Source organism: Jaculus jaculus, chromosome 21 (assembly GCF_020740685.1).
Source record: "Jaculus jaculus isolate mJacJac1 chromosome 21, mJacJac1.mat.Y.cur, whole genome shotgun sequence".
NCBI lineage: Eukaryota > Metazoa > Chordata > Mammalia > Rodentia > Dipodidae > Jaculus > Jaculus jaculus.
In genome coordinates, this window is record NC_059122.1 from 13,667,072 (window position 1) to 13,686,199 (window position 19,128).

A 19,128-nucleotide genomic window follows, 5' to 3' on the forward strand; every position below is an offset into this window, starting at 1 on the left:
GAGCCCTGTAACACCCTAGAACCCCATGCACACTCTCCATTTCCCTAGGAAAAACGAGCTGGGAAAGCTGAAACTTCTGCTCCCACTGAGACAAAATAGTCCAGAAAAAGAAACAAAAGAAATAGGGCTGGAAAGATGACTTATCAGTCAAGGCACTGGCTTATAAAGCCAAAGGAACCGGCTGGATTCCCCACGACCAACGTAAAGCCTAAGGCACAGGGCGGCACATGCATCTGGAGTTCCTCTGCAGTGGCTGGAGGTCCCGGTGCACCCATTCTCTGTCTGTCTCTTTCTCTCTCAAATAAGTAAGTAAATAAAATTTAAAGAGAACGAGGGGTGGAGAGATGACTCAATGTTAAAGGTGCTTGCTTGCTAAGTCTGGCAGTCCAGGTTCGATTCCCCAGGGCTCATTTAAAGCCAGAAGCACAAAGTCGCGCATGCATCTGGAGTTCGCTTGCGGTGATGGGAGGCCCTGGTGCACCCATTCTCTCTCCCTCTGTTTCTAACAAATAAAAAAACATTTAAAACATAACTTTGCCGAGCGCGGTGGCGCACGCCTTTAATCCTAGCAGAGGTGGGAGGAGGATCACCATGAGGTCGAGGCTACCGTGAGACTATGTAGTGATTTCCAGGTCAGCCTGAGCTAGAGTGAAACCCTACCTCAAAAATAAATAAATAAATAAAAAGAAAAGAAAGAAAGAAAGACTATGCGAAATGACAACACTCCAAAGCCCCGCCTCCGGCTCTGGTGACCCAAAGGCATCAGGACCGACTCGCGCAGCGGCCCGCGGCCAGGCCCCGCCCCCCGGCGTCGATTGGCCAGATGCGCGCTGGGGGCGGGGCTTGAGGGCGGGCAAAAGCTCCGGAAGCGCGGGCGCCGGCGGCCGCGGCACCATGGACTCGCGGGGCGGCGGCGGCGCGGGGCGGCCGGGGCGGCGGTGGCTGCCGCCCGTGTCCTTTCTGCTCTGGTGGCTGCTGGCGGCGCCCGGCGTCCGGGCGGCGGGCTACAAGGTGAGCCGGGGCCGCGGCGCGCGTGGGGAGCGCGGAGGGGAGAGGTCGGAGGAGTCTCGGTGGCTGCCCGAGTGGCCTGCCCGGGCGCTGCGTGCGGGGTGCGCGGGCCGGTGGGGAGCAGCCCGGCGGGGAGCAGCGCCTGCGGTCGCTGGTGTGTTTCGAGGCCCCGGGTCCAGCCGCTCCTTCCGCGGGGAAGCCTGCCTTCTCCCTCCGACTCTACTGGCCTGGAAACACCCCCACGTCGCTTTCCAGGCTGTGACGCGCTCTGATGATCCCCCCCATGTCCCCCACCTCCGTGCTGGAGCCCAAGGCTCCACTGGCTCCCACACCTCCTGGCTGCCTCCCTGCGCGAGCGACTTCTGCCTTCCCCGCCTCCGTGCCCGAGTCTGGAAGCTGGGGCGCATACCGCTGCGCTTCCCCCGCGTGTGCTGTCTCCAGGGCTGTGTGCAGGGCCAGCCGTGCCCGTGGTCTGACACTGGGTGATCGACCTCGGAAGGCCTAGCCGCCTCCACTGCACATAGTTGGGATCAGGTTAAGGGCCTCTCTGATTGACTCATTCGGGGACTAGCTTGCGTCTTAACTCCCCTGAATGTCTTTTAGTTTTTCAAGGTAGGGTCTCACTGTGGCCCAGGCTGACCTGGAATTCCTTATGTAGTCTCAGGGTGGCCTCGAACTCACAGCGATCCTCCTACCTCTGCTTCTTGCAAGCTGAGATTAAAGGCATGCGCCACTACCCCTGGCTCCCAGTGAACGTCTTAACTGTCAGTCTTAACAATAAATGTGTGTGTGTTTGGGGTCCCTGTGCAGACATGTCCCACGGTGCAGCCAGACATGCTCAATGTGCACTTGGTGGCCCATACACATGACGACGTGGGCTGGCTCAAGACGGTGGACCAGTACTTCTACGGCAGTGAGTAGACGTGCGCCCCGTGGTTTCCTTCTGGGACTGGGACGTGGGGGTGGGGGTAGTAACATGGGGTGGGTCTTGGATCAGGGAGTGTCTCCCCTGGTTCTAGTGGCTGTCGGCCTACCCTTGTCCACAGTTAACAATGACATCCAGCACGCGGGCGTGCAGTACATCCTGGACTCTGTCCTCGCGGCTCTGCTGGAAGACCCCGCCCGGCGCTTCATCTACGTGGAGATGGCTTTCTTCTCCCGATGGTGGCGCCAGCAGACGAACGCCACACAGGACGCTGTGCGGAAACTCGTGCACCAGGGTGAGCCTGCCCCACGGAAGTGAAAAGAGGAAGCCCGGCGGCACCTTCCGCAAGGCCTGCTTTCTGAGCTCTCCCTTACAGCGTGCAGACTGCGCTTGTCTGTGGGTCCACTGGCCTGTGAGCTCTCTTCACGTGGGCAGCAGTGTGTCCCACAAGGCCCCCTCCAGTGGCTCCATGGGGAAGTCTGCCTTGAAAATTCAGCCACAAAGTCTAGGTGGTCTTAGCAGGCTTGAGTATGCAGGCTGGTCTGTGCTATCACCCACGTTTGCCACTTACAGTAATTACCAATTTATTTTATTTTATTTTACTTTAGGGTGAGAGAAAAAGTTGGCACGGCAACTGGTTAGCCACTGCAATCAAACTCCAGACACTTGCGCCATTTACTGGGCATGTGCGACCTTGTGCTTGCCTCACCTTTGTGCATCTGGCTAATGGGAGGTCTGGAGGGTTGAACATGGGTCCTTAGGCTTTGCAGGCAATCACCTTAACGGCTAAGCCATGTGTCCAGCCTTTATTTTTATTTGTTTTAGAGAGAGACTTCTTTTTATTTTGAGAAATATTTTTTTCAACATTCGTTTATTTGGGAGCTGCTTGTGGTGGTGCACAGCATTAGTTCTAGCACTTGCGAGGCAGAAGTAGGAGGATCACTCTGAGTTCAAGGCCACGCTGAGGCAGTGAATTCCAGTTCAGCCTGGACTAGAGTGAAATCCTACCTCTAAAAAAATAATTAATTGGGACAGAAAAGGCAGAGACAGAAACAGTGGGTGCACCAGGGCTTCCAGCCACTGTAAACAAACTCCAGATGCATGCGCCCCCTTGTGCATCTGGCTTGTGTGGGTCCTGGGGAACATGGGTCCTTAGGCTTTGCAGGCAAATGGGTTAACTGCTAAGCCAACTCCCCAACCCAAGAGAGAGAGAGACTTCTAACAGTGACTCTCCTCTCCTTGCGCGTGCATAGGGCGCCTGGAGTTTGTCAACGGTGGCTGGGTGATGAACGACGAGGCGGCCACCCACTATGGAGCCATCGTGGACCAGATGACACTTGGGCTGCGCTTCCTGGAGGACACATTTGGCAGTGACGGGCGCCCCCGTGTGGCCTGGCACATCGACCCCTTTGGCCACTCTAGGGAACAGGCCTCTCTGTTTGCCCAGGTGCCACCCTCTTCTCTCTTGTACCTGCACCTTAACTCACCTTGAGTCAGCCCGGGACCACTCACGCTCTGCTCTTCCCCTCAAAAAAAGTCCTCCCTTGAGCCAGGCGTGGTGGCGCACGCCTTTAATCCCAGCACTCTGGAGGCAGATGTAAGAGGTTCACCGTGAGTTCGTGAGGCCACCCTGAGACTCCATAGTGATAAATCCAGGTCAGCCTGGGCTAGAGTGAAACCCTACCTCGGAAAAAAAAAAAAAAAAAAAAAAAAAAAAAAAAAAGTCTTCCCAAGTCCTGGCATCATGACACACACCTTTAATCCCAGCACTCAGGAGACAGAGGTAGGAGGATCACCATGAGTTTGAGGCCACCGTGAGACTACGTAGCCTGGACTAGAGTGAGACTCTACCTCAAAAACATTTTTTAAGAAAGTGCCTCCCTGCCCAAAAATTAAATGGGTTGGAGAGATGACATAGTGGTCAGAGGTAATTTCCAGCCTGGGTTCAGATCCTCAGTGTGCACAGAAAGCCAAATGCATGAACTGATGCATGCATATGTAATTTGTTGCAGCAGCAGGAAACCCTGGTGTGCCCATTCTCTCTTCTTGCCAATAAATAAAATCTTTTAAAAACAAAACCAGAATCCAGGCGTGGTGGTGCATACCCTTAATGCCAGCACAGAAGAGGCAGAGGCTGGAGGATTGCCTTGAGTTTGAGGCCACCCTGAGACTACATAGTGAATTCTGGGTCAACCTGGGCTAGAGTGCCACCCACCTCGAAAAACCAACCAACTAAACAACGAAAACAAGCCAGTAGTTCGGTCCCGTGTGCTTTCTCTGTGCTCTCCCCCTTCTTTCCCAAGCTGAGCAGAGGCGTTGTCCCCTCCTCTTCCAGATGGCCTTTGATGGTTTCTTCTTAGGGCGTATTGACTACCAAGATAAACAGGCACGGGAGAAGAAGCTGGACATGGAGCAGGTGTGGAGGGCCAGCGCCAGCCTGAATCCCCCCACTGCCGACCTCTTTACTGGTAAGGGGTGTGGGGTGGGTAACTTGCACAGGGCCACCATCTCAGAAGGGTCTTGCGTAGGATCTCATGATCCACTGTCTTTATCTTCAATCTGCATGTTCCTGCTTCACCTGCCCTCTCACAGGACGAAGTCCATCCCGGGCAGGACATGGCCAGCTCAGATCCCAGGGAAAGTCTGAGTCTGTTTTTTATTTTTTATTTTACTTCATAAAAATTTAAATATTTTTTGTTTGAGAGAGAATCAGATGGAGAGAGAAAAAATGTGCACGCCAGAGCCTCTAGCCATTGTAAATGAACTCCAGGGACATGTCTGGCATATGTGGGTACTGGGGAATCGATCCTAGGTCCTTAGGTTTTACAAGCAAGACCTTTAACCGCTAAGCCATCTTTCCAGCTCCTGAGTCTGGTTTGATCTACAGGTGTGCTCCCCAACATATACAATCCCCCAGAGAACCTGTGCTGGGATGTGCTGTGTGCAGACAAGCCCGTGGTGGAAGATCCCCAGAGCCCTGAGTACAATGCCAAAGAGCTGGTCAGTTACTTCCTGCAGCTGGCCTCCACCCAGGTAACTCATATCCACAGCCCAGGGATGGCTTCCAGGGCTTCCGCTCTGGGATTTGCACACCTCTCTCCCCCATTAGAAGCACGTACAAGACAGCAAGACCCAGAGAACCCTTCAACAACCGTTTTTTGATTGTTTGTTTTGATTTTTGAGGTAGGGTTTCACTCTAGCTTAGGCTGACCAGGAATTCACTATGTAGTCTCTGGGTGGCCTTAAACTCACAGCGATCCACCTACCTCTATCTCCCATGTGCTGGGATTAAAGGTGTGCACCACCATTGCTGGCTCATATGGTGCTGGGGATCGAACCCAGGGCTTCATGCATGCTAGGTGAGTCCCCCACAAATGCAAGTACATGTGCAACCCGCAATGGCTATTTTTGAAAACTATTTTATTTTTATTAACTTATTTGAGAGAAGGAAAGAGGCAGTGTGTGTGAGAGAGAGATAAAAAGCGAATGGGTGCGCCAGGGCTTCCAGCCACTGCAAATCAACTCCACATGCATGTGCCACCTTGTGCATCTGGCTTACGTGGGTCCTGGGGAATCGAACCTGGATCATCAGGCTTTGAAGGCAAGCACCTTAACCATGAAGAGCCATCTCTTCAGCCCTGTTCTTATGTTTCTGTTTTTGGTTTTTTCAAAGTAGAGTCTCACTCTAGCCCAGGCTAGCCTTAAAATAATGGCTACCCTTGTATCTCAGCCTCCTGAGTACTGAGATTAAAGACGTGCCCCACCACACCCCACTGTTGGTTTTTATTTATTTAGGTTTTATTTATTTATTTATTTTTCCTGCAGTAGGGTCTCATTCTAGTCCTTGATGATCTGGAATTCACTATGCAGTCTCAGGATGGCCTCAAATTCACGGCAATCATCCTGCTTCTGCCTCCCAAGGGCTGGGATTAAGGATGCGCCATCCCGCCTGGCACTTCTTGAATATTTTTGTTGTGTTGGTGGTGGCAGTTGTGAAGGTCTAGTACTGGTCCTTGCCCATGCCAGGCAAGTGCTCCAGCACTGAGCTATGTCCTGTTCACACACCCGCACCAACATATGAATTCTTGCACACATACAAACCACTTAGACCCTGGAAGAATCCAGAAACCCTGGTCTAGGCTTCTCTTCTCACCTGCAGGGTCGGTATTACCGCACCAATCATACCATGATGACCATGGGCTCAGACTTCCAGTATGAGAATGCCAACATGTGGTTCAAGAACATCGATAAGCTTATCCGCCTGGTCAATGCCCAGGTCAGTGTGTCTGCTCTATGGTTCCCGTGTGCGCATTGTGTGTTAATCAGCCTTCTGCCACTGTAAACAATAACTGAGATGATCAAGTTATTTTTTAAGTTTTTGCTTTTTGAGGTAGGGAATCCGTCTAGCGCAGGCTGACCTGGAACTCTGTAGATTCAGGATGGCCTCAAACTCATGGCGAACCTTCTACCTTTGCCTCCCAAGTGCTGGGATTAAAGGCGGGCATCACCTTGCCTGGCTGCCAGCACCTTCTAACTGTTGAGCCATCTCCCTACTTACAGGGTTTTTTTTGTTGTTGTTGTTTGTTGTTTGAGGTAGGCTGTCTTTCTAGTCCAGGCTGATCTAGAATTCACTATGAAATCTCAGGATGGCCTCGGCCTCACAGTGATACCCCTAGGGCTTCCTCCCAAGTGCTGGATTAAAGGCGTGTGCTACCACGCCTGGTTTATTCTTTAAAAAAACTTTTTTTTGTTGTTTGAGAAACAGGCAGAGAACAGACTTGACATGGCCTCTTGCCACTACAAACTAACTACAGAGGCATGCCCCGCCGTGGGCATCTGTCTTTACCTGGGTACTGGGGAATCAAACCCAGGTCCTTACGCCTGTTAGGTAAGTGCCCTAACCACTGAACCATGTCTCCAGCCCCACACTATTATTGTTCTTTCTGGTTAAAACCCTTCTCTTCCTTTAAGACACTAACTGTACCCAGGTGTTTTGGTACAGGCCTGTCACCCTAGCATTTAGGGGACCTAGGCTGGACCATAAGATTGGAGGCCAGCCTGAGCTACATGCTGTGTTTAAAAAAAGCAAGAGTAAAAGCCAGGTGTGGTGGCGCACGCCTTTAATCCCAGCACTCAGAAGGTAGAGGCAGGAGGATCACCAAGAGTTAAGGCCACCCTGAGACTCTGTATGAGTTTCAGGTCAGCCTGGGCTAGCGTGAGACCTATCTCGAAAAAACAAACATCAAAAGAAAAAAGAAAATCCAACAGGGCCAGAGAGATGATTTAGCGGTTAAGGCACTTGCCTGCAAAGCCAAAGGATACAGGTTTCATTGGCCAGGACCCTTGTAAGCCAGGTGCATAGAGCGGCACATGCATCTGAGTTCATTTGCAGTGCATAGAAGCTCTGGTGCACTGGTTTGTACTTCGGGGAATGCAAACCTGCTGCGTGCAGGATAGTGTTGCACACCCGTGTGCCCCAGGACAGTTGTGGACTCACACGTGCGTCTCCCCAGCAGCAGGCAAACGGGAGCCGGGTCAACGTTCTCTACTCCACCCCTGCCTGTTACCTGTGGGAGCTGAACAAGGCCCAGCTCACCTGGTACTCGGCCGGGGCAGGGGCTGGGGAGCTTGGGACTGGAATGCATCCTGGGTGGGGCCTGTGCCCTCAACGTCCCCATGCTGCGGCCGCTGCAGGTCGGTGAAGGACGACGACTTCTTTCCGTACGCGGATGGCCCACACATGTACTGGACCGGGTATTTTTCCAGCAGGCCAGCGCTCAAACGCTATGAGCGCCTCAGCTACAACTTCCTGCAGGTGAGTGGGCACGGAGGGTGCAGCCCGGGAGACTGAGTGCGGGTGGGTCCGGGGCATGACCTAAGCTCTTGCTCCCATAGGTGTGCAACCAGCTGGAGGCCCTGGTGGGGCCGGAGGCCACCAAGGGACCGTATGGCTCTGGAGACAGTGCTCCTCTGAGTAAGCGCCAGACCTGTGATGGGCGGGGCAGGACGGAAACCAAGTCATCCCTAGATGATGATTTTATTCTTTTCAAAAACATGTTTATTTATTTATTTGAGGTAGGCAGATAGAGGGGGGGAGAGAATGGGTGCACCAGGGCCTCCAGCCACTGCAAACGAATGCCAGACATGTGTGCCACCTTCAACGTGTGGCTTACTTGGGTCCTGGAAAATTGAACCTGGGTCCTTCTTAAGGCTTCCCAGGCAAACACCTTCAACCAGTAAGCCATCCTCCGGCCCTTAATCTATTTTTAAAAAATCTTTATATTTATTTGAGAGAGAGAAAGCGAAACGAAGAGAGAGAGCTAGAGAGAATGGGCACACCAGGGCCTCTAGCCACTGCAAAGAAACTCCAGAAGTATGTGCCACCATATACATCTGGTTTACAAGGTTCCTGGGAAATCGAGCCAAGGTCCTTTGGCTTTGTGAGCAGGTGCTTTAACTGCAAGGCCATCTCTCCAGCCCCATCCCTAGGTTATTTTAATTTTAATTTTTCCGGTGGTGCTGGGGGTGGACGCCATGGATTCGTGCATAGCAAGCAGGAGCTCTGCTACAGACTGCATTCCGCTAAGCTCTTAAAGTTCCTAAGAACCCTGCCCGCCCCCTATGTCCACACTGGACTTCTTCTGTGTCCTCGGAGGGGAGGCTGTGAGTTCAAGTCCCCGCCCCACCCGTGTTCTGCTGCAGACGAGGCGATGGCGGTCCTCCAGCACCACGATGCGGTCAGCGGCACCTCGCGGCAGCATGTGGCCAACGACTATGCCAGGCAGCTCTCTGCAGGCTGGGGACCCTGTGAGGTGTGGGGGCAGAGCCCGCGCGGGTGGGCAGTGCTTTTGGGACAGCAGGTGCTGGAGGTCAGGTCTAGAGAGACGGGGTGGGGCATGTGCAGGTGGGTGGGCACTGCATAGAGAGATAGGGGCATGTGCTGATGGGCACAGCAGAGGAAGATGGGGGGGTGCTGATGGGCATGGAAGGGGAGATGGGAGGGGCATGTGCTAGTGGGCGGGGTCTGGAGGACGAGGAGGGTCTGTGTGGGTGGGCGGGGCAGAGGGAGATGGGGAGGGGCGTGTGCTGGTGGGCGGGGTCTGCAGGGCGGGGTGGGGCTGTGCTATTGGCAGGGCAGAGGCAGATGGGGAGGGGCGAGTGCTGGTGGGCGTGGTCTTCAGGGCGGGGTGGGGCTGTGCTATGGGCAGGGCAGAGGCAGATGGGGAGGGGCGAGTGCTGGTGGGCGGGGCAGAGGGATAGGGAGGGGCGTGTGCTGGTGGGTGTGTCAGAGGGAGATGGGAAAGGGCTTGTGCTGGTGGCCCAGGTCTGGAGTAGGGGTAGGGGTTATGCATGTGGGCTTGGCAGAGGGGGAAGAGGGGCGTGTGCTGGTGGGTGTGTCCGAGGAGGAGGGGTGGGTCGGAGCTCAGATTGGGGGCGCAGCCTTGGCACCAGCAGGAAGCAGGGATGGGGTGGGGTCTGGGCAGCAGGGTGGACACTGGGGGCCGAGGTCTGCTTGGGATGCGGTCCTGAGCGCTGGGATGCAGGGGTGCGGCCTCAGGAGAGTGGAAGGCGGAGGCATCGTGGGACACAGGGATAAAGGGGAGGGTGGAGCGCAAAAAGGCTTTGGCAGGGTATGGTTAGAGGAGGGCACCCAGGGCGGGCCTGGGGACTAGAACTCGGCCTCCCGCGGTCCCCCACCAGGTTCTGGTGAGCAACGCCCTGGCGCGGCTGAGCGGCTCCAAGCTGGACTTCGCCTTCTGCCGGGAGCTCAACGTCAGCGTCTGCCCGCCCAGCCGGAGGCCGGCGCCCGTGAGTCGCGGGGCGGGCACGGAGGGTCCTGGGTGAAGAGTTCGGACTGGCAGCATGGGTTTAGTTTTTGATGTTTGGTTTATCGACAGAGAGTCTCATCTAGCCCAGGCTGACCTGGAATTCACTGTGTGGTCTCAGGGTGGCCTCGAACTCACAGTGATCCTCCCTAACTCTGACTCCCCAGTGCTGGGACTAAGGGCCTGGGCCCCCGTACCCGGGTGCCCTTAACTTATTCTTATTTAGTTACTATTTTAGGGCTGGAGAGATAGCTAAGTGGTTAAAGCGCTTGCCTGCCAAGCCTAGGGACCCATGTTCGACTCTTCAGCTCCCAAATTAGCCAGACGCACAAAGGTGAGGCAAAGGACCGGGTTTGATTCCCCAGGACCCATGTGAACCAGGTACACCCATGCGTCTGGAGTTCTGCTGCAGCGGCTGATGGCCCTGCCGTGCCCGTTCTCTCTCTTTCTGTGTGTCTCAAAAAACATATACATGCTTATATATGTATATACATATATATATATATATATATACACCTATATATGTATACTCGTGTATATATATACATACACGTATGTACATATATGTACACATATACATACACACAAAAGCACACACACAAGCACATATATGTGTGTGTGTGTATATATATATATATATGTATATACATGCACACACACACACACACTTATACATAACATAAAACATGAAACCGTATTTTTTTGATAGAGAGAAGAGGCACGTCAGGGCCTCAGGCTACTGCAAATGAACTCCAGACGCATTTGCCACCGTGTGCACCTGGTTTATTTAGCTCCTGGGGAATCCAACCTGGGTTTTTAGGCTTGGCAGGCAAACGCCTTAACTGCTGAGCCATTTCTCTAGCCCCAGGCAGCATCTTCTAGGAAGCCAAGAAACTGGAACAGCATAGAGAGCTGTGGAGCGGGAAGTCATGGCTCATACTGGGATGTGGCTGTGTTGGGGTGGGTTTGGGGAACACCTGGGGTGACCCGCGCTCTCCCCGTCTCCCGCTGCAGTTCCAGGTCGTCATTTATAACCCTCTGGGGCGGAAGGTGGATCAGATGGTGCGGCTGCCTGTCAGCGAAGGCACTTTCCTTGTAAAGGATCCCAATGGCAAGACTGTGCCCAGTGATGTGAGCCTTCTGATGCATGCCCCCTTCCCTCATGGGCATTGTCCCGTGTTCTTGTATATATCACCTTCCTGAATCTCTTCTCCAAATATCTCCTGTCTTTCTCCCTTAATATTAGCCTACCCCCCACCCATTGGGTATATCTTTCTCCAATGAGTGGATAAATGTCCACCCAAGAACCAACCTTTCACCCCCCTTCCTTCCTTCCCTCCCTTCTTTTCTTCCCTTCTCCCTCCTTCCATTTCCTGTCTAGAGACAGGTCTCTGTGTAGATCTGACTGGCATCAAATTCTTGATCTTTCTGCCTCAGCCTCCCCAGTGCTGAGATTGCAGGCGTGAGCTACCACACCCTCTTAGCTAGAAAATTCTGCTATTCACTAGAGCTCTTCCCCCAGAAGTTCTCTTAATGCTTTAACTCCCTCACCTACCTCAGTTTCTCCCCGTTCTCTCTACCAGCTTCTTCCCTCTCTTCTTTTTTCTTTCTTTTCTCTCTTTCCTTTGTTTCTTTGTTTGTTTGTTTTCAAAGTAGGGTCTCACTCTAGCCCAGGCTGACCAGGAATTCACCATGTAGTGTCAGGGTGGCCATGAACTCACAGAGATCGTCCTACCTCTGCCTCCCGAGTGCTGAGATCAAAGGCATGCACCACCACGCCTGACTTTCTTTCTCTTTCCATTTCTCTCTCCCTCTTATTCCTCTTGCTAGAGATGAAGCTAGTGCTCAACCTCCCTTTCCATCACCTCTGCATTTCTTCTCATCGACTGCTTGGTGTCCTTGAGTTTGATACCGGCCCCTATTTGGGCATCAGAACCCCCTGACTCAGGTTCCCTCCTCTCTCATTGTAGGTGCTGGTGCTTCCCAGCCCTCCAGGTCAGGAGCAAACATCAGAGCTACTTTTCTCTGCCTCAGCACCTGCCCTAGGCTTCAGCATCTACTCCGTGACCCGAATCCCTTCACGACACCCCAAAGCCCGCACTCAGCAGTACGATCCCAAGAAGTCCAACCGTCAAGTCTTGGCTATTGAAAATGAGGTGAGACCTTATTTGGACCCCCTTCTCTGCTTTTATGACAAATTTAGTGTCACAGAACTTCCTGAATTCCATATCATCAGGTTCTGGGTCCTTGATTTACTGTCACCCTGCTAACGTGTGTCCTTGAGAGAGTGACCTTTGCTGAGACTGTGTCCTTCCCGGGACTTGTGTGAATCCTATATGGTCCTGATGACAGATATAGCAGAGCCAGTGGTGGGAGGGGAGGTTTCAAGTTGGTGGGGGGTGGGCCAGGAAAGCCTTTTTTTTTTTTTTTTTTTTTTTTTGAGGTAGGGTCTCACTCTAGTCCAGGCTAACCTGGAACTCACTATGTAGTATCAAGGTGTCCTCAAATTCACAGTGACCCTCCTGCCTCTGCCTCCTAAGTGCTGGGATTAAAGGCATGCGCCACCATGCCCAGCAGCATTTTCGAATGGGATCCAGAGCAAGGAATGACTACAAGGGGTTATGCATGATATGGGTTTTGTGCTGAGCCCCTGGGAGGATGGAATTGACACGTCATTTACCTGCGTTGTTTTTTCCTGCACAGTTCATCCAGGCTACATTCGACCCTGACACAGGGCTATTGATGGGAATCCGGAACAAGGAGCAGAATCTCGTGCTTCCCATGAGCCAGGGCTTCTTCTGGTGAGGGTGGATGGGCAGCCAGCCGTGGGGGGTGAGGAGAATCGGGTCCACAGTGCCGAGGCCCTCTCTGATGCTGTCTCGCTTTTGCCTCAGGTACCAGGCCAGCACAGGTGACAAGGAGAGCAGCCAGGCGTCCGGTGCCTACATCTTCAGACCAGAACGTCCCCAGCCACTGCCTGTGAGCCGGTGGGCTCAGGTCCGCCTCGTGAAGGTCTGTGGGAGCAACGATGAGTGGGAATTGGGGACGGGAGGTCAGGGTGATGACCTGGGAGTTGGATGTGCCAAGTGTACTGTCTGTGCGCACATGGGCGGGGTTCGGGAGGGAATCTACATCCCCTGTGTAGTTCAGGCTGGTCTCATCGTTTTGGTTTTCCTGCCTCTGCCACTTGAGCGTTGGGATTTCAGGAATGTACCACCATGCATGGATTTCTTTTAGAGGATAAGTGTTGTATGAAAGGAGAAAAGGTGGCTGGAGAGACAGCTTGGTGGTTAGGCACTTGCCTGTGACACCAAAGAAATTTCGTGTCCGACTCTCCAGGTCCCACACCAGACGCAGTTATGCAAAGCATGCAACGTCGCCTTTGCGCACAAGGCGGCGCACGCGTCCAGAGTTAGCAGTGCCCATTCGCTCTCTCTTTGACTCTCTTAACAATAATAATGCTAAAAGAAAGGGAGAGAAGGTGAGATGAGAGGATAAGACTTGAAGCTCCTTCCCTAAGGGCCATTGATCATGACTGCTCACATATACAGTGTTGGGATTTGGAAACGGGGTGAATTGGGAGGAGCAAGTATATCTGTTTAAAGGGCTCTGCAAGGCCTACAGAATGAGCTTATATCTGTTGTCGCTGGAGACGTAGCTCAGTGGCAGATTACTTGCCTATTATGAATGAGGCTCTGTTCTGTTTCCAACATCACCACCAGGGTGGGGGCAGAGGGGCATGGTGGGACCCATGACCCCAGTCTTGTAGGAGACAGAGACAGGAGGATCACTGGGACGGCTTGTCCAGCCACTGTGACTGAAAATGGCAACTCCAGGTCCAGTGAGACTCCATCAAGGAAACCTGATGAGCAATAGAAGGGTGTTTGGTGCTCTCTGGCCTTCAGCACCCCCGGCCATACAGCACGCCTGCAGCACATACACTCCACACGTGCCAAAGAATAAAAATAAAATAACAACCACCACCAAAAAGAGCTTATATCTGGGTGGATGTTTGAGAATTCACACTTGGTTGCTCTTCAGAGAGTTTCAAGGTGACTGAGGTAGGAAACAGTGGCTTGCTAGGGTGGCTCAGTGCTGTTTCTTGCTAAGGAAAGCATGTGCAAGCATAACAACCTCACATAATATGTGATCCCCCCCCGCACACCCCACTCCCCGGTTTCAATACCTGCACTTGTATTAGAACCTGGTTGGGCCTTTTGTAGTAGTGTTAACAGGAAGTCTGGCTAGGCCATCCAGGGTAGGTAGAATGATTCCAATCACCACGATCCCTTCATGCTGTCCTAACATCCCCAACGCTCAACTTCCTCCCATGGTCCAAGATGGCTGCTCACGCGCCAGCCATCACATATGCTTTTGAGCCAGTGGAAGAGGGTCACAGAACATTGTTCATACCAGCTTGATCATTTGTATTGGACACACAGCCCCTGAGAGCCTAAAGGAAACTCAGTTTACTCCAGAAATACATATGGCAAGCTAAAATCCTGTTCTAACAGGACATGGGGCAGCGGAAGGCAGCAAGAACAGACGTGACAGTCGAGAATTCTGTGGCTGAGGGTCTAGTAGTATGTTTGTTTAGCTTGTGTGGGGGTCGGGGGTTTCACCCCCAGTAGGCACGCACTATCTCACACATGGTAGTGACTGAGATGGAAAGAGGACATTGCATCCAGGCAGGTATATGTGAAATTACTTCATAAGGCCTTTGGGGTCTCAGCTGTGTGGGGGCATGGTTAGGGTTCTCCTTTGCCTGGAGTGACTGATACCGTCCCCCCCCCCATGTGCTGTGTGTACAGACAGCCTTGGTACAGGAGGTCCATCAGAATTTTTCAGCATGGTGTTCCCAGGTAGTTCGCCTGTACCCAGGACAGCGTCACCTGGAGCTGGAGTGGACAGTGGGGCCAATTCCAGTGCAGTAAGTGGCCCCTGCTGCGGGTGGGTGGGCAAGCAAGGGCAGGGTGGAGCTCACCCAAGGCCCCGACTTCTCCGTTCTCTGTGTGTAGAGATGACTGGGGCAAGGAGGTTATCAGCCGCTTTGACACTCCGCTGAAGACGGAGGGACAGTTCTTCACGGACAGCAATGGCCGGGAGGTCCTCAGGAGGAGGTAGGAAAGCCAGGGTCCCACAGACAGGTGTGTTGGAGGTGTTGGTTTTTGTGAGTATGGGAGGCAGAGGAAGCAGCAGCAGGCAGCAGTGGAGGAGTGGGGCTCTGTGGCTGACGAGATCGCACTCTATCCCAGTCGCAATTACCGACCCACTTGGAGACTGAACCAGACCGAGCCAGTGGCTGGGAACTACTATCCGGTCAACACTCGAATTTACATCACGGTAACCCCCCTCCGGCCGTCCCACCCTGTAGAGGGGGTCCCCGGTTCCTCACACCTGGGGCTGGCAGCTCCCCGCCCTGCCCCTCATCCTCACCATCCTTCCCCTCGCCCAGGACGGGGACGTACAGCTGACGGTGTTGACTGACCGGTCCCAGGGAGGAAGCAGCCTGAGGGACGGCTCGCTGGAGCTCATGGTGAGCCAGCAGGCCCCCTCCCAGCCCAGCCCACTGGGCCGTGTCTTTGCGCCGTGCAGTCCCCCCCCACACACGCCTTCCCTTCTCTCGTCTGTCACCCAGGATGGCCGAGAACCCACAGTCCCCCTGCCTCTGCCTCGTGAGTGCTGTGTCCCCTTGCCCACCTTGAGAACTCCATTTCCGTGTTCCACCTAAAGCCCTGTGGTCCAGCTATGGTCCCCTTTCCCATGCTGCTGGGCCTTGGCTGGCCCCATGCAAGTTCCCCTGTGAGGTACTGGCCTCTCTTGGTTTTGGTCTCCACGTTGGCTGGACCCCACTTTAGCAGGCGTTTTCTACCAGCGCCGGACCTTGGTCCTCATCTTTCCTCCACTCGATTAATTAATTACTATTAGTTTTTTCAAGGTAGGGTCTTGCTGTAGCCCAGGCTGACTTGGAATTCACTAGGTAATGTCAGGGTGGCCTCGAACTCACGACAGTCATTCTACCTCTGCCTCCCGACTGCTGGGATTAAAGGTGTGTGCCACCATGCCTGGCTGCTTATTATTTTATCCTCCCCGCCAACTGTTTTTATTTTATTGCACTTTGATATTTGAGAGAGAGAAAGAAACAGATAAACAGAATGGTCACGCTAGGGCCTCCAGCCACTGCAAATGTTCTCCAGACTCATGTCTCCTTGTGCATCTGGCTTAAGTAGCAGCTGGAGAATCGAACCTGGGTCCTTTGGCTTATGCAAGCAAGTGCGTTAACCAGTTAAGCCATCTTTCCAGGTCCCACTCTTTTTGTAAACAAACATTTTAATGTATTTATTTGCAAGTAGAGAGACAGACAGGGAGATAATGCGGATGGGGTATTGCAAAGGAAACTCCACATGCATGTGCCACTGTGTGCATCTGGCTTTCCGTGGGATCGAACCCAGGCTGACAGCTTTGCAAGCAAGCTCCTTTAACCGCTGAGCCGCTTCTCCAGACCCTCCTCCAGTCTTTCCCCCAAAGTCGGTCCCCTCCTCGCAGGTGCACCGAAGGCTGTTGGCAGACGATGAGCGCGGGGTCGGGGAGGCGCTGCTGGAGTCGGAGAGTGGGCAGTGGGTGCGGGGACGCCACCTCGTGCTGCTGGACTCGGCCCGGAACGCGGCTGCGGGCCACCGTCTGCTGGCCGAGCGGGAGGTGCTGGCTCCGCAGCTGGTGCTGGCCTTGGGCCGCGGCGTCCCGTACCGCCCTGGGACAGCACCGCGCACGCAGGTGAGTCACCCCTACCATCTCCCTCCCCCACCCCAAGGCATGGAGGCATGGTAGGGGTCCAGGCTGGGGAAACCCCGCCCCACTAAACCCATATGACCAGCCGGCCCCTCCCTCAGCTCAGTGTGTATGTCCAGGTTCTGCCCAGTCCCAGTGCATGGAGACCTTCGGGCTGTGCCCTGGAGTAGCTTGCAGGTCCGATCCTCGGGGTGGAGCCCATCCGGCCCGCCCCCGCAATCACAGGTGTGTGCTCCTGGGGTTGGCCTCTCTCAAGTCCGCCCCGCCTCTCCCGCAGTTCTCCGGGCTGCTCCGCGAGCTGCCGCCCTCTGTGCACCTGCTCACTCTGGCCCACTGGGGCCCAGGGATGCTGTTGCTGCGTCTGGAGCACCAGTTTGCAGTCGGAGAAGATTCCGGCCGAAACCTGAGCTCCTCGGTGACCTTGAACTTGCAGGTGAGGCACGCAGAGCTGGGAGACATGCAGAGGCACAAACTTGGGTTGGCGGTGGCGCACGCCTTTAATCCCAGCACTTGGGAGGCAGAGGCAGGAGGATCTCTGTGAGTTGGAGGCCAGCCTGAGACTACGTAGTGAGTTATAGGTCATCCTGGACTTGATGGAGACTGAACCTGGAAAAAACAAAAACAAAATCCTTGGGTTTTGCCTTCAACCCGGCCTTGTCCATCCCTTCCCCCTTACGCAGGACCTGTTCTCTGCCTTCACCATCACCCGCCTGCAGGAGACCACACTGGCAGCCAACCAGCCCCTGGCCAGCACCTCCAGGCTGAAGTGGACGCCAAACACTGGTGGGGAGCCAGCGGTGGACCCCGCCCTTAGCTAGCCGTGGAGGGTGGAATATTGGCTAGAGCCGGGCTGGAGCTGGAGGCAGATGGGATGCAGATCCAGGGCTTTCAGGATCAGCAAAGCCCCTGGAGCTTTTGGCGTTCAGTCCTCAGAACAGCGTGTGAGAGTTTCTCTGTAGTTCTGGCCTTTGTCCCGGGGTCAGCTTGAGTGTATGAGCGATGGCTAGGAGCTAGAGACGGTACTGGAGATACTGGGGTGGTGCCAGAAGTATTTTGTGAGCCAGGTGTGAGGCCCTGGGAACAGTTTTGAGGTTATAGTTATATCCAGGCATCTCTCACTCCTTCCCTTCCCATCGCCAGGTCCTGTCTCCTACGCTGCTCCCTCCAAGCTGGACCCTACCTCGGTCACGCTGCAGCCCATGGAAATCCGCACTTTCGTGGCTTCAGTGCAATGGAAAGAATTCAGCTAGCCCCCCTCCCCCTCCAAGGGCTATAGACTCCTCCCTCTCTTTTTGTTGCTATCACTCTCAAAAGTTATTAAATTGTCATTACTAAGACTCAGGCCACACTGTGACTGAGTATGCAGTATTTTTGAGGGGTGTAGAATGTGTGGGCCAGCAGAAACCTAGCTGAACCTGACCAGAGCCTCTGTGCGGAGGCCATTTCCTGTTGAATCTTTACTCCTGCCCTTCACCTGTCTGCCCACCTCACTCCTCACTCCTCCCATCTGCTTCTCTGATCCTGGTCTACTGAGGGCCTAGCATGGCTATCTCAAGAAGCCGTGAGGGCAGGCCTGCGCTGGACACAGGGTCAGAGACCCAGCTGTGTACTAGGCCTGGCATTTGGGGAGTCTTGGGGAGGTGGTGGAACAGAAGTTACAGCTAACGGAGCTGCTGTCCCACCCCAGTGACTCCCCACTTGGAGTGCTGCTCGGGTAAGGCAGGTGCGAGGCGGGACCTGTCTGGTGTGCCCTGGGATTCTAGTTCTGCGCTGTTACTCAAGAGATGTTGAGTGAGCACGGCGGTACAAGCCCGTCACCTCAGCACTCAGGAGGCCATGGGAGGATCGCAAGTGAGATCAGCTTGAACTGCATAGCGACCCTGTCTCAAAATGATGAGGCGTGGTGGTGCACACCTTTAATTGCAGCAGAGGTAGAAGGTATTGCCGAGTTCCAAGTCTGCCTGGGCTACAGTGAGACCCTACCTTGGGAAAAAGAGAAAAAAAACTGGCCCACTGTGGTGGCACAGGACTGCTGAGTTTGCAGCCAGCCTGGAGTTACAGAGCAAGTTCTAAGTCAGTCTTGGTTAGAGTGAGACCTCGCCTCAAAGAAACAAAAAAGACAAGCCGGGCATGGTGGCACATGCCTATAATCCCAGCACTCGGGAGGCAGTGTCCTGGCCAGCGGGGTGTTGAACAAGGACACGAGGGAAATTAATCTGAATGAGAAAAGGCAAACAGACACAAGAAGGAGACCATGCTAAATGTTTGTCAAGGCCTCAGAGTCTATTTTTTACACAGTGGTTATATAGGGGGTGAATAAGATGGCTGATGTGATTTAGGGCTTTGGAATCGTCAGGAAACCTAGAGGGGATGTAATTAGGTGTTCCTCTAATCTTGCCTCAATGGCATAACATCCTGATTGTACCAGGCTTCACATCCTGACCATAAACTGGCCTTTTGCAAAAGATAAGATTCTGTAAGCACTCTGCTGACCGATGTTCCAGAAGTACCTAACAGAAAGCTGGATGGACCAACTTTCTGAGTAATGAGTCAGCTTATGAGCAGGCCCAAACAACATGG

The 19,128-nt window shown here is 53.8% G+C and overlaps 1 protein-coding gene across 1 annotated transcript; it reads left to right on the forward strand.

The window, feature by feature from the left end:
- Positions 1-714: 714 nt before the first annotated feature.
- LOC101596890 (lysosomal alpha-mannosidase) lies at positions 715-17,890 on the forward strand. Its single transcript, XM_045139421.1, has 24 exons — positions 715-1,011; positions 1,819-1,921; positions 2,055-2,228; positions 3,187-3,380; positions 4,269-4,401; positions 4,821-4,966; positions 6,093-6,209; positions 7,450-7,532; positions 7,628-7,748; positions 7,829-7,907; positions 8,636-8,745; positions 9,635-9,742; positions 10,774-10,890; positions 11,730-11,915; positions 12,463-12,560; positions 12,654-12,771; positions 14,571-14,689; positions 14,778-14,879; positions 15,015-15,102; positions 15,215-15,295; positions 16,306-16,533; positions 16,826-16,981; positions 17,229-17,331; positions 17,689-17,890. The coding sequence occupies exons 1-24, from the start codon at positions 715-717 to the stop codon at positions 17,796-17,798; spliced, it is 3,171 nt and encodes a 1,056-aa protein (XP_044995356.1). The 3' UTR covers positions 17,799-17,890.
- The last annotated feature ends 1,238 nt before the right edge of the window (positions 17,891-19,128 follow it).